This window comes from Mastacembelus armatus, chromosome 24 (assembly GCF_900324485.2).
Source record: "Mastacembelus armatus chromosome 24, fMasArm1.2, whole genome shotgun sequence".
NCBI lineage: Eukaryota > Metazoa > Chordata > Actinopteri > Synbranchiformes > Mastacembelidae > Mastacembelus > Mastacembelus armatus.
In genome coordinates this window covers 14,531,352-14,545,199 of record NC_046656.1, presented here as the reverse complement: position 1 = coordinate 14,545,199, position 13,848 = coordinate 14,531,352, and the positions used below count along the sequence as shown (strand labels likewise).

Below are 13,848 nucleotides of genomic sequence, written 5' to 3'. Positions count from 1 at the left end.
TCACAAAAAGCTCTTTTAATGTAGTATTCAAAAGTTTGTTGCAGATCTGAGATGTATAGCTAGAAAAGTAGCCCTTTGAATCTGAATTGACTCATTGACCATTTGTAAAAACCAAAGGGGAGAGTTTCCATTTATTCCAGTGCTCCCTCTATAGCAATCACAAAACAAATATGCTGTCACTTGATGCCCAACAGAGCACTAATTTGTGAAATTGAGCTTGTTCTTTAAGCTGACAGCTGAGAAGAGGGAGGGAGAAGGATAACAGCTTATAATGGAAGATCAGCATCTCAAAGCCTCTGGCATTCTTTCCAATGGGCCTTAATCTATTATTCAGTCCTGTCAGGTACAGGAAAATGTGTTTCTTTTACAACCAACACATAACTCTGGCACAGGAAGTGGTGGAAGGGTTTATAGTGGTGATAATTATCTGTTTAATGTATTACTGTTATTCTATTATTTATTGTGAGAATATATTTCCACATTTTACCAGTAGTTTAGGTGGTCTTCATTTGATTTTGTTAGAATTTAGTTTGTAAAAAGTTTATTAATTTAAAAAGCATGACGTGTGGGCATTTTTGAGGTAGGTGTGCTTGATTGTTTCTATTTTTCATGTTATACTTGAGGCTAGGTATAAATAGCCAGTTTGTTGTACTTTTACATGGAAAAGTTTTGAAAACTCATGGGGAAAATAAACATTCCAATTATTATTCCACAATTAAAGTCTTTTTTTATTTTTTTTATTTTAAGCCTTTTGTTTTCCAGTGGGAATCACTGGTTTGATTGGTGTTGTGTCACGTGACGTCCACCGCGCCATGTTTCCATCTCCGCGTCAGAAAAACTTTTACAGCCTGAGGGAAAACTCAAGACCAGTCAAGTCACCCAGAGTGAGCCCTGTGGTTCCGGTCTAAACATTCAAAATAAATGTGACGAGGCGTTAGTGAAATAATGACTAAATTATAGTCGCGCACTAATAAGAACATGTAAACATTATTTTAGTCATTACTCGTATTATATATTAAGTTACACCGATAAAAATCATTAAATTAATAAGTAAACTTGCTGAGCACATTAATGTTGAGGACAATGTTTAGACTTATTACATTACTAACGCGATAAAATAAATTAAAATTGGACTATCAGGCAACGGGAGCAGTTTTTATTGTCAGCTGACTTGACTGAGATTGTCGTAGTTAGACGCATTTAGACTCATTTACTTTGAAAGGCACGCCTCAAGTGTTTCGGTTTTATTTACCTAACTTTGCTTGGCTTAACGTCGATGTAAGCAGCAGGGAGAAAGTCAAGTAAGCAACAGGAACAAAGTTGTAGGACGTGAATCCAGAATATTGTGGTGTTGCTCCGTGAAATGTAGTAACAATCTGTAGGCTTCCAAAAGACAGTCTGCCCCGTGCTTTAAGGACTGCGGTAGATCTGCTTTGCTTCGCGTTGCAAAAAGGCGTCTCTTGAAGCTTTGTTTGGCACATTGTGGACACTGGGATATGCTTGAGCACCGATCTCTTTATAGTTAGTCAGAAGAGTGCTTTGCGGAACGTAGAAAATGCCTTAAATGAATTGGAAACATGCACTTTTAAACTTTTCATTGCGCTCAGCTTTATTTGCCTTTGCATTTTTCCACGTCTTGGACTTGATTAGAGGTCACACGTCTCCTGACTCCTTGTGACAGCAGAGGTGAGTGTGTGGTTTGGATCCATTAATGAAATGCCTCGGTCCTCTAACGCTGTCAGTGTATCGGCCAGACACAGTATAACATCACTGTAGTGTGAAGACGGACATTTGGTATAAAGGAAGCTATAAAAGTTAAAACGTCCAAATAAGCAATTAGACAAACACTTTTCTCACTTTAACCTAAAGACCTTGCATATACCCGCTTGGTGTTCACTGCGACTAGACTGGAACTCGCTTAATGGGAAACCAGCAAGCTCTAAGTAAGTTGCTGCAGCTCATACCTAAGAGATAAAACATTAACTACGACAAGGGCAGGGCAGGTTTACTGTTTTAAAGTCCCTGTGTGTTGCAGCAGAACAAACGTGTTTTCCTTTCTTAGAAAGGCGTTAATATCGTCACGTTGCTTTCAATGTATTGGGCTCCAGCCCAGGCATTGACACTGGTGTTGCTCAATTAAATCAAAGTTTAAAAAAAAAAAGAAAAAGAAAAAACAGTCCTACACTTGTGCCTGTTGAAATCACCTACTTCAGAGACTTATTGTGTCCATTCAGTCATTTTGCCCCTGTTGGTAAAACCTTCACAGTGAGAGGAACTGAAATTGAAAAGACACAGCAAGATAGACTGCCCTTTCCTTTAGTTTACAGTTGATATTTTTGGGTCTTACATCATCTCTCAAGAACTGTACCTCACCAAACGCTGCTCCACTAAAACTGCACATCAACTCCTTTCATGGTAGAAGCAGGCTAATCTGGGAGTGAGCACTGGCTGAGTTTTTAATGAGAGGATACAGTAAATTAAAACAGACCACAAGCACACACATTAGTGTGACACTAAACAGCAGATCTGGAAAGCTGCAGTAAAAGTCCAACATAACCAGTGAAGCTGCAGCAGCAGAAGCAGCAGACCTAATTATTTGGTCAAACCGAACATTTGGGGATTATGACAGATTGTGCTTCATTTTTGTTCCTGTGTGAAACTTAAAAGCAACAGATTCAAGAAGAATCAATGTTTGCAAATATTAGCATGTGATAACAAAAGACAAATTCAGTTTAATATAATGTTTCATCCATTCATTACTTAAAGGAAACCTGCACTGCTTTACCACAATCTGAAATTAACTTGTTTGCCAGGAACTGGTAGAAAGTTAACTCAGCATAGTTAGAATAAACCAATGTGTGTGTATCAAAGTCTTACTGCTTATACAGTGGAAAAATGTAGTAATTTAGCATGAAGTGCACCAGAATGAAACACTGTAAGCATAAGATTTGACAAGATTGGTCTTGTGTGATGGTTATTGCCAACCAAAGCAAAATAAACACTAACCAAATGTGTGAGGAGGTCTTCATGATGTAAGTGTTTCTAGCACTGACATCACTGGCCTGTTGGTTCCTGAGCTTTATAAAGGTCACAACATGATTGTAATTACACCATAGATTGATATTACAGCAGGTTCTTTTTACACATAAATTAATACCCAGATTGTCAGCCTAAGGTTGTGGTGTGAAACCAGTTTGTTTCTTACCCAACACTGTTGAGCAGACATCGGAGTGTATGGTGCTCCTTATGAAGCGAGCTTCCTCTGTTTTATGTCACCATTTTTGAATGTTTTGTGTGTGTAGCCTCAGCACAGGTGAGTCCTGAACTCCCCAGGCCTCCTCTTGAGATTCGTTTCCACCACTTCAGATGAAATGAAAGCAGAAAAGAAGTTATAGAAAACATGCAGCGAGAGCTAAATGACTATCCAGTGATTTTGTTTTACTTTTACTTACAGGTGCAGAAAGAAGGCTGTTACACAGGGTGTCGAGAGGCCTGGCAGTGTAACACACAGTTTCAGCCAGTCTAGTTTCGATCATGGCATCACACAGCGGCCTTGCAGGGGGAGGAGCCAATGAAGAGTTCAACGATATCATCAAATGGAGATCTGGTATGTTTAGTGATCATTTTGGCTGCTGTTGAGGTTGGTGTCTTGAGCCTTTGCAAGTTGCCTATTGCAACACATAGGACACACTGCATGCCGAGTGTGTAAAGGGTGTGTGTGCTGTACAGTCAGATGTTGTCAAATCTTTCATGGGTCTTTCAAAAAGAACAAATGCTAGGTTGTCTCATAATTGCATAGCAAGAAGGGTGTTGTTGTACGTGCATAAGAGCAGGGAATGAAAGGAAGTACTGAGAGCCAGAAATCCTGTTGTGCATGGCTAACCTCAGTTCCCATGGAGGCAAGGGAACAGGGGCTGAGGCGAAACATGCAACAAAGGCGTGAAGTGAACAGGAGATAGTTGATTGTAGCATGCTTGCTCGGAGAAAGAGAAAGTAACAGGAAAGGTGACCACAGGGAGCAAAGAAAAGAATGCAGGGATGAGTTATGAGAGCCACACCCTGTGATCCCTTTTTCCGCGGATCATTCCGTTCCATAGGGTACTCTGTTGTAGACACCAGCCCCAGAGAGACACACACATACAAACAAGTTGTTGTTCAGGCAGGAGGAGGGGTTTAGTTGAGCAAACTGTAAACATTCACTCTCAGCACAATTTAAAAATATGATTTTGGGTCCATCTCTTTTCAAAGATGGAATTCAGTGCCAGCTTCTCCGATAGGGTTTAACTTGAAGTTACACTGTTCATGCTACTTCTGAGCTAAGTCATAGTTACTACAGTCATAGCAACAATCAAATTTAGGCAGAAAATCCTTGGTATGTGACACATGGAATATCTATTTATTATTTGTAATGTGTACTATGAATCAATGATAGAAATAACCATGCTGGCATCAGAATGAACAGGCATGTGCTGTTGTGATGTCGCCAGCTCTCTATCGTTGCAGTCTCTCCCTAAAAAGAGACATATATATGCAACTGACATGCAGCAGAAAATAAGGAAAAGTATACATTTATCCACCCTTTCTGCTCCATGTGCCAGTTCCCACCCCTCCCAGTGTCAGATTGCTGGCGTGTTCCATGCCAGGAATTCCACTGTGCCGATGGAGTTTGTAATTTACAACGCTTGACTCCAGACCACAATGCTGTTCTTATAAAAGATTCAGGTTTCCCTAGCAACTCTAAAAGTAGTGTTTTCTTTTATGGCAACAAGAGGAAAATCTAACACGTAGCTTAGATGCACACACTGAAACAACCCACGAATTACAGCAGTGCACATTTGAGTCGAGGTAACCTGAAGGCCATGGCCTGACAGTCTTATCTTCACTTAGTGGTTTTCTGTGGAATGAGTATAGTTGGTAGGCTTACAGAAATATGGGTCAAATTAGGTGTTCTGTTTTAAACATTTTTAGGTGCTTAGGCTTTTATAAGGTGTAGACCCATTTGTCACTTTGATATTGTGACTGCAACAAACCTGGATTTGTTAGTAATGGAAACTATGTGGTGAAAAACAGGGATTTGTGGCCTACATGGAACTGAAACATGGGCTGCTAGAAGTGATTGACAAGCAGATGAGTGTGTGTGTGTGTGTGTGTTGGACAGGTGGAAGGATGTTGTTTTTCACAGCTGAATGAGCATTAGCCCATTTGTTCATATGAGCTTCCTGCTGGCAGCCATGTTTGAAAGGTTCATGAGTTCCTTCACAACAGTGGAGTGTCTCCTTAAACAGCACAGCCTCTCTTTTCTGCTGTTGTTACCACAGCTCGTGCTGATCTTCAATAAGTGCAGAGACTGATCACATTCTGTTATTCTGAAGCTCTGGATTAGTTCATCCAGCTGGAGTATGTATTCCATTTGTACACTACTGCTTCAATGAGTGCTGCAGCTTTGATGGAGATAGTCTGTCACAGACATATGCAGTCTCATGCCTCTTTACGGGTGTGTGTGGGGGGGGTTCATGTTTTCCAGTGTGTTGGGTTGTTATGCAAACCCATAATGGACCAGGGAGGGAGAGGAAAAGTCAAGTAAATGACAGAGGAAAGAGGGTGCAGTGGGAGAAAGTCGGAGAAAAAGGATTTGGTAGAAACTTTATGACAAACATGTGCCTGCTGTTTATCAAAGAGATTCATTGTAAATCTGGGTTTGTGGGTTATGGGTTTTTGGAGAGATAATACAACTTAAAGATGCCAACTTGAGCTTCGGTCAATTGTTACTTATTCCTATAAACTACAAGATTAAACAGTTAATCAAAACAAAGCTCATATGTTAATCTACAATCAAAATAATTGTTAGCTGAAGCCTTAAATTGGACCTGAATAGCCAAAGTCTGTTTGGAAACCAGATGTATGTTGTTTGCCACATGGCACAGCTGTTCTAATAGGGCTGAAACAGATGTTCTGCAATGCCTTGGAACACTATTTGACAAAGTTATGGTTGGATTATCGTCAAAAAACCTCAAGCCCTACAGTATGTACTGTACCTGTCCTGTCTGTGTGCTCCCCCTCCTCCTGCCCATTCTAAAGTGCAGACAGATGAGAAAGTCAAATATCATCCACGAAAATGAATACTCACCTGACCCGTTTTCCCCTCGGTTTATTTGTGAGCACTGTGCTGTCTCAGAACCACACTTGCACAGCTCTCATTACCTGACCTGGTTTTATTCTTCTCTTATTCAGTGTGTATCTGTGCATGTAAGAAAACTGTGGCAGTGCTAAGCAACATACTAAACATTTGGTAACATACTAAACTTGCACTTCACTCAGTGTATTCAGCTCTGTTTGCAGCTTGCCTTTGTGCTATTCACATTATCTTTGGGTGTGACATGCACGGTACAATGGAAAATAGTATCTAATTAGAGGACAAGAATGTGTGATTGTCACCAAACGGAGGGCGTGGAGGGTGTGATCTGTCACTATACTAGCTCAGCTACATGTCATGGATCCTTACTGTAGCTTTGGCAGTAGGATGGACTGAAAACTTGGACATATTTCAGCTGCTGTGCGTGTGTGTGTGTGTGTGTGTGTGTGTGTGTGTGTGTTTTTGTGTGTGCGTGTTTACTTGTTTAGAAATAACTGGATGTGAAGCATTAAGTCTGTCTGGAGTCATACTCCACCTTGCTATGGTCTAAAAACTTTTCACGCTGACAGCGATTGCACTGTTTTGCAGATATGTAATGATGGGTGTGCATCTGCATGTGTAGGTAGCATGGAACACAAACCAAAACAAAGGAGCTTTGACTGTGGCCCTCCCCCTTCAGTCTGAGATGCCATGACCTGAATTTCTTTTCTTCTTTGCCTCTTGTTTTTAGCTTCACTTCACTCTATGGGGCTATGAGAGTTCTCATGAGTCTATTTTGGCTTTAACAAAGAGACGCGTCCACAGGGAATGCAGCTGGATGTGTCTTCACAGCAGTATGTAGACGCAAGAGTGTGTTCGTGGTACTTTCTTTGCTTGTAGATGAAACTTGCTGCCTGGGAAGTGGGAGGAAACTAGCTCCGCAAAATCCTGGTTGGAAATTTGGAAAAGGAATCACTAGCCAAAACATCTCCCATGGGTGCGGTTGTGTGTGGGACTCTGCTCCTTTGGTCCATGTGTATGCGCATCAGGCACCATACAGACACTCCACCCAGCCCATGACATTTATACTCTTTTAGAGAAAGCTGGAAGTGGCAGAAAATGATCAGTCTCGACTCATTGTGTGGTTGGTAAGCACATACAAATAAGGCTCTTCCTTTTGTGAATGTCTCTTTTCCAAAGCATGGTCTTCCAGTTGAAATCCCCCTTTTGCAAGCTCATTAGGGCTACAAAGCCATGTTGCCCAATCTACCTTCTGACCCCTCGCATGACAGGATTTACTAAAACAAAAAAACAGACTGAGGCCCAGAGAGTTTATATTAACCCTTAAAAGCAACAGTGGTATTTCTCTACTGTGTAAATAACTTAAAGTAGTTGAACCCTCCTATTAAAAACAAAAACAAAAAATCATAATCAAGTTTTTTTGTTTTCTTTCTTAATAAGTTTGTGTTAATTGTTTTATTAGGGTCAGAAACTGATGCACACAGTGGTTCACACTCCATGTTAAAGCCCTCTAGATTTAAACATGGGAAATGTTTTTTTTTTCCCCAAGACCTTGGGTGGAGGCCTGTGGAATTGGAGGAAGTTTGAATTTTCCATTTTGTTCTCTTATTGGTTGGACCACTGACTCATCTGCTGTCTAATGTGTGCATAAATGTGTCTGTGTGTGTCAGTGTGTGTGAGGAGAAAAACCATCATTACAAATGCCACTTGTGAATGATACTTTTAAGGGAAAATTCCTCCTTAAAAGACATGGAAAAGCAGCTGTATCCTATATTTCTTAGTCATGTTAGGCGATATGCAATGTTGTATTGAGATGCTAATAATAATTTATAAATTATCTCACACTGTAGCCACAGAAGGCCATAAAAGGCTGTTTGTCTGAAACAAAACATGTTGAAGTGTGATTAAGGCATGTGACTTTTGCTGTTTCGTGCCTGGTGACTCTCACAAAGGGAGGCCAAACAAAAACATTAATTGCACAGTTCAATCCCAAACTCCTACGGCACAATGAACATCTACAGATGACAGTTGAATTTCCCTTTAGGGTAGCTGATTTTATATGTGAACAGTAAAGCCTGCTAGAAGGCACTGGCACGTGACTAATGTGGATTTTAAGTAATGTAGTCGATATCTACACTAGATGTTATCTGGTTTTTTTGGCTTATGGCAGAGCAGGCTTTCCTCGTCAGCCAGAGAAGGATGCACAGTCTGGGCCTTCTCACTGAGAAATCAAAAACCTGTTTGTTGACCTATGGCTTATTTTATTTTCATGAGGCTGTATGGCTTATAGTGTAGTTTCTCAGTTTACTTAACAGAAAGATAGCCATAGCCATTTTCAGAAGTGAGGTGTCTTACTAATTACTCAAGTTCATATATTAAACATTCAGTTATCAAGCATCTCTGTGTCTCTGGGTTCATGTGCGATGCAGGCCATCCTCACCCAGACCAGTTCATTCCTCTGATTTTCGTGGAAGGAAGTGGATTTAATTTAATCAGACCGTGGGAGTTGAGCATGGGTGGGCTGGGCTGGTATTCCTGCTCTGCTTCCTCTTTATGAAGGAAAGGAAAGGAGAAAACAAAATACATGAACTTGTACTTTCTCTCTATGTATCCCTCCCCTTTCCCTCCACTCTGGCTCCTGTTTCTGTTTCACTCTCTCTGGGAGAATAGAGCTGTTTGTTCAGTTGCCCCCTCATATCAGTGAGCAAATGGACTCAGGCCTTTGCTCCGTTCCCTGTCTCACTGCAGTGGCTCACAGACCTGCATTAAATGTCAAAAGCCATGTCATAGTTTTGACTTTATGTCCTGCTATTCTTCTGATTCTGAGTCATTATTGTGATTGTCAGAGGTTTCACTTTCATGAAAACATTACCGTTGACCCAGAGTGTCACAATACGTCTAAGGCTTAGGTCACTGGGTTTCCCACTGTTCCATGTCCTGCAAAGTGGCAAAATGAGAGCTGTTGTTTTCGTCAGTACTTTGTGTTTTCAGGGGGAGAATCAGCTGTCAGTAACAGCATTGCATATCACACATGTATACCCACACACACACACACACACACACACACACACACACACACACACACACACACACACACACACACACACACACACACACACACACACAGGCACACATCTCTGCCACCTGTCACTTAACTTTTTTTGACAAGCTGAAGTTCTCCCAGCTCTTGTCACTCACTTTGCTCACACCCCCTGTCAAATATGTGTGTGATGTAACATCCGACCAGCTGGTCCAGCACCCCAAATAAACACACCCAGCATACCCAATGCTCTCTTCCACTTCCTCTTTCTCTTTACTCTTTCTCTCTCATTTCTTTTACTCTCCCACCACCACCACCTTCTCTTCCTGTTCCGGATTTGCTGTTTTTATTTCTTCCTCTCTTTTTTTTCTTTTTTTTTTGTTACGAGGCTCATTTTTCATCATGAATTTAAGCAAGTGGATGATATGGAGAAAGCGTAACTTTTTCAGGAGGAAAGGGAAGAATGAAAACAGTCTTGATCTAGGTGAGTGGGTGAGCTCACCTCTAATACGTCAGTGCAGTTTACTGTCGAATTCAAAAGAAGCATTGTATTTTTATCTATTTAACGTGAACCGACCAGCTGCTGTTTTACTAGTTGAAATACCAAACTCAGCATCCAAGTGCTCTGCTTTTCTTCATTAACTGTCACTTGGTGACTTTTTTTAATGCAAACTACTTTTCCTATGTGTTGGGTGTGTGGGGTTGTGTTGTTTTCAGTTTCCATACGTATTGGATGCACTGCACTGAATCTTAAACATCTCTACTCTGTGGGGTTTGCATCCGTTTGTGCATCCAGCCAACCATTAAGCACAGTGTTTGTGTGGCTCAGGTTATGTCATTAACAAAAGATGTCCTCACCTTGTTTAAATGCACAAATGTAACATTTCAATATGCTATAGAGGAGCTAATCCTGGAAATAAGATCTCAAACTCTTCTCAAATTTTGTTAATTTCATCTTTTTTATTGTTAGAAACAAATCTCACTCCATATTTTGTGGATAACTTTGGAGTAGATCAGGTGAAGGTGAGCTTGTGTTGTTTCCCAGACTTTGAGTTGGGTAGATTTCCTGTAAATGCAGATTAGAGAGTAAATGCTTTCGCCCCACCACACCATCCCCATTACCATCCTGTGTTGTGTCTGCATTAGCACCCTGATCCCTGCCTGATAGGCTCTTGTTTGGCTCCTTCTTTCCATCTTGTGATGACACTTGCATTCTGTCCCACTACATGTAGGAACGGTGCCGAGAACTGTTTATCTCTTCTTCACTATCCCTATCCCACAATGCATTATGACTTCCCACCCTTGGCCTGTCCTGTCCTGTTCCGCTCTTCCCGCATTCTGTTTTCCTCTCATTGGTAGTGTCCTTCATTCCCTCCTCTCTCTCTTTGCTGTTGCATTCTTCTGAGCTTTCCTCCCTCCCTGGTCAAGAAGTGGCAGAGGAGAGAGTAAAAGGAGCCAGGAATGTCAGATTCTTTCTTAGGCTGAAACTCTTGGACTATCTCTTCCTACCTTTTTTTTGTTTTTCGGCTTTTGCTGCTTCTTCACTTCAACATTGTGGTGACCTACAGTAAAACATGGCAGAGCAAGGGCTCAAACTCAGAGGTAAGAGCCTGTGACAGGTGCGTGATGCATGGCATGGTGGGAGCTAGACATGTCACAGGTGATGCAGTCATGTATGATAGACTGCTGTTTGTTTTCAGTGTGCTTTGGCAATTTGATCAAGGTGTATGCAAGCTTGGAAGCAGCTGGATTGAAGAGGATGCTTGCTATGAAAACAAGGTATTACTTTCTTAAGTGGATTGTCATTTTGCTTAAGTAGTTGTTCTATGATAAATGCACCAAAGATCCTACAGGATTTGCCAGAGTTCAAATATAGATCAAGATAATAATTGTTTGCTGCAGTTCTCGGCAACATATAATGTTGCTATATTACACTTACACTTATACAACTCCAACAGTGGTTGATTGGATTGTGAGGAGAAGCCAGTCTGACACCTGCTTAGCTCGCTCACTGTTTTCTTATTTTCTGCTCATTTTAACAAGCTGCCACAGTGATTTACAGTTTATTTGTGAAGTGACCTGGCTTGCTGCTCATGAGTTCATCAGCCCGCTCAGACTTTACTAAATGAAAGTATCCTCGCTTCACCACGCTTGTTCATCTGTAATTGTAGCATTGCATGGATCTATACACACACACATCACAGGGGAGTTTTTGAAGCCGCTAAGTGGGGCTAATCTTTGTGGATGTTCAGTGTTTTCCCTACAAATTCCCAGATCCTGGAGAGGGAAGAGTGTCAACAAGGTTGTGACGTCTGGGACAAGCTTAGACAAGTGACCACTGGAGGGAGGAGAAAGGAATGCAGGAGAAATCATAGGAATTCTATGCATTCCTCTCAACCTACAAAGCCAAAATAATGCACGTCTCTGCAAACAGGCTGTGAATAGGATTGAGCTGTAGGTACATTTTTTTGTGTGTGTACATGTCAGGAAAGAGAAATTTTTTTCAAGACACTTGAAGGCCTATCAGTATGCTTTGTGTGTGTGTGTGTGTGTGTGTGTGTGTGTGTGTGTGTGTGTGTGTGTGTGTGTGTGTGTGTGTGTGTGTGTGTGTGTGTGTGTGTGTGTGTGTGTGTGTGTGTGTGTGTGTGTGTGTGGGCAGACATAAATCTGTTTACACAGTCACACTGTGGGAACACCATGACAAAACAAAGTCCCTAAACAACAGTGTAAGATTAGGGTACGGTTAGGGATATGTTAATTTTAGGGTTAGGGTTAGGCAAGTAGTAGCTATGGTTAAGGTTAGGCTAAGTCTCAAGGAAATTGTGTGTGTGTCTGTGTGTATCCTCTATAGTTACAGTTGATAGTTGGAAAAGTTTCTTCTTTCAGAGTTCAGGGAATGTCTTAGCGATTCATGACCATTGAATGCACTTTGAATTTGGTGTTATTAACTGAAGTTTATTGTTGGTGTTTACAGCCTTCATGCACATATTCTATTCTGTACCCTGCTATATATATATATATAATATTCAACCACTAAATCTTCCCATTTCTTCAGCTTTAGCTGTTAAGTAGAACTTGTTGAATGATAATTGCTGCTCATTGGTGCAGCTCTTTATGTGGATCTCTATAAGTATCTCTGTTTGTCTAAGGTCTGAGCTCTGATGTTTACTGTGTGATGCTGTCATGGAAACTCAGATAGTTTGTTTGATTTTCACCTCAGTGGCTCCCCTGTTTGGCCCTTCTCCCCGCTGTGTGGTCTCAGACTGTTTCCACCTGTGAGCTGGACTAATATATTTGGAGACTGGGCCTGTGTATATTATGTGTCTGCTTTGTGTTCCCAGCTGGCTGCTTTGAGGAACATGTGCGTTTCCGTGAATTTTTTTTTTTTCTTGCCCACTTACAGTATGTCATGTTTTGAGGTTTGTCGCAACTCATTTTTCTCAGTTTCCGTTATGACAGCGCTCAGGTTATGTAATGTTAGTCAACACTAGGTCAAATAAGGAAATAAGAAGCCGGCTGTAAATTTGACAGATAATGGTCCTAATTTAGAATAATCAACTTTATTTTAAATTCTTTTTGTTTGGGGTTTTCCAAGGATTTGTTGCTGTCAGCTGTCTTTGCTTTCATTCATCTTTAATCTCTTTAACTGAAGCCCTTCTTTAAACCGAAAGCTGCGGGGCTTTAAGCATAAATGTTTGAGGTAATGGAAAGGCACTTGTCATGTATTGGAAAAGTAAGAGAAATAGTTTTTTTGTTAGGAATGGAATAATGTGCATACATGGAAACACGACACTGGGGTCTTCATGCTGTGGTGTGAGTGTGCATGCGTGTGCATACAGTACAGTAAGCACGTGTGTGTGCTCAGTGAGCTGTGAGACGATACCAGTGGGATTACTCTTCCTGATGTAATCACTACTTCCTGTTGAGGAAGAGAAACATTTGTTTCTTAGCACAATCACTGTCCATGAGTCTGCACTGGTTGTGCAAAGTGTGGATCTGACATCTCAATGCTTACACCAGTGCATTTGAGTTAGCTGAGTTATGGGAAACATAATTCCTGATTCTTTGGAAGGGACTGGATATTTGTTCTGCAAACAATTGCACCTGGTACTCTTGGCTCACTCTGCTAGTGCAGTTTGGTCATTTCTACTCTACTTTGTGACCCACAGACTTTTCCAGTAAAAACTTGCCAGTATTATTGGACTATTATCGCACAGGGTCAGGCATAAATTTGACTTTTTAATACATTACTTACTTTTAAATATAACAGCTTTTCTTTTTGACCTATTGCTGAATGAAATGATTACAAACACAAACAGCATCTAAATGTTTAGGGGGTTTCTGTGTGCAATAAGACGATGCTTGGCTGATTTTCTTACAGAATAATTCACTAGAACGCAGATAATTTACCTTCAAAGAAATCTACCATTTGATATGTTTAATTCCCCAGTTAATACCTTTATCTAATGTAAATTAACCCCAGGGCAAGATGGCATGTTAACAGGCTTTAATAAAACACTCGTGAATTGCATCCTATGAACTCGATGAACCGCACACAGATGTGTACTCTTTACAGCAAAGCATCATAAAGGAAAACATTTGTAGATTTCTTTTTTAAACCTTCCAGCACAGTAGTCAACCTCACTATGGAATTCAAGCTCCTTTGTTATTATTA

At 40.8% G+C, this 13,848-nt stretch overlaps 1 protein-coding gene across 5 annotated transcripts in view; it reads left to right on the top strand.

The window, feature by feature from the left end:
• Positions 1–1,270: 1,270 nt before the first annotated feature.
• Positions 1,271–13,848, top strand: part of utrn (utrophin) — a 148,154-nt gene continuing 135,576 nt past the window's right edge. For 3 of the 5 annotated variants that reach the window (XM_026318702.1, XM_026318704.1, XM_026318699.1), the window contains exon 1: positions 9,475–9,657. In XM_026318702.1, the coding sequence (XP_026174487.1) occupies positions 9,576–9,657 (82 nt within the window). In that variant the 5' untranslated portion in view covers positions 9,475–9,575. Of the gene's footprint in view, positions 1,687–3,454; positions 3,608–9,474; positions 9,658–10,703; positions 10,776–13,848 lie in introns of those variants that run through there. The other 2 variants (XM_026318701.2, XM_026318703.1) reach the window with 2 other exon arrangements.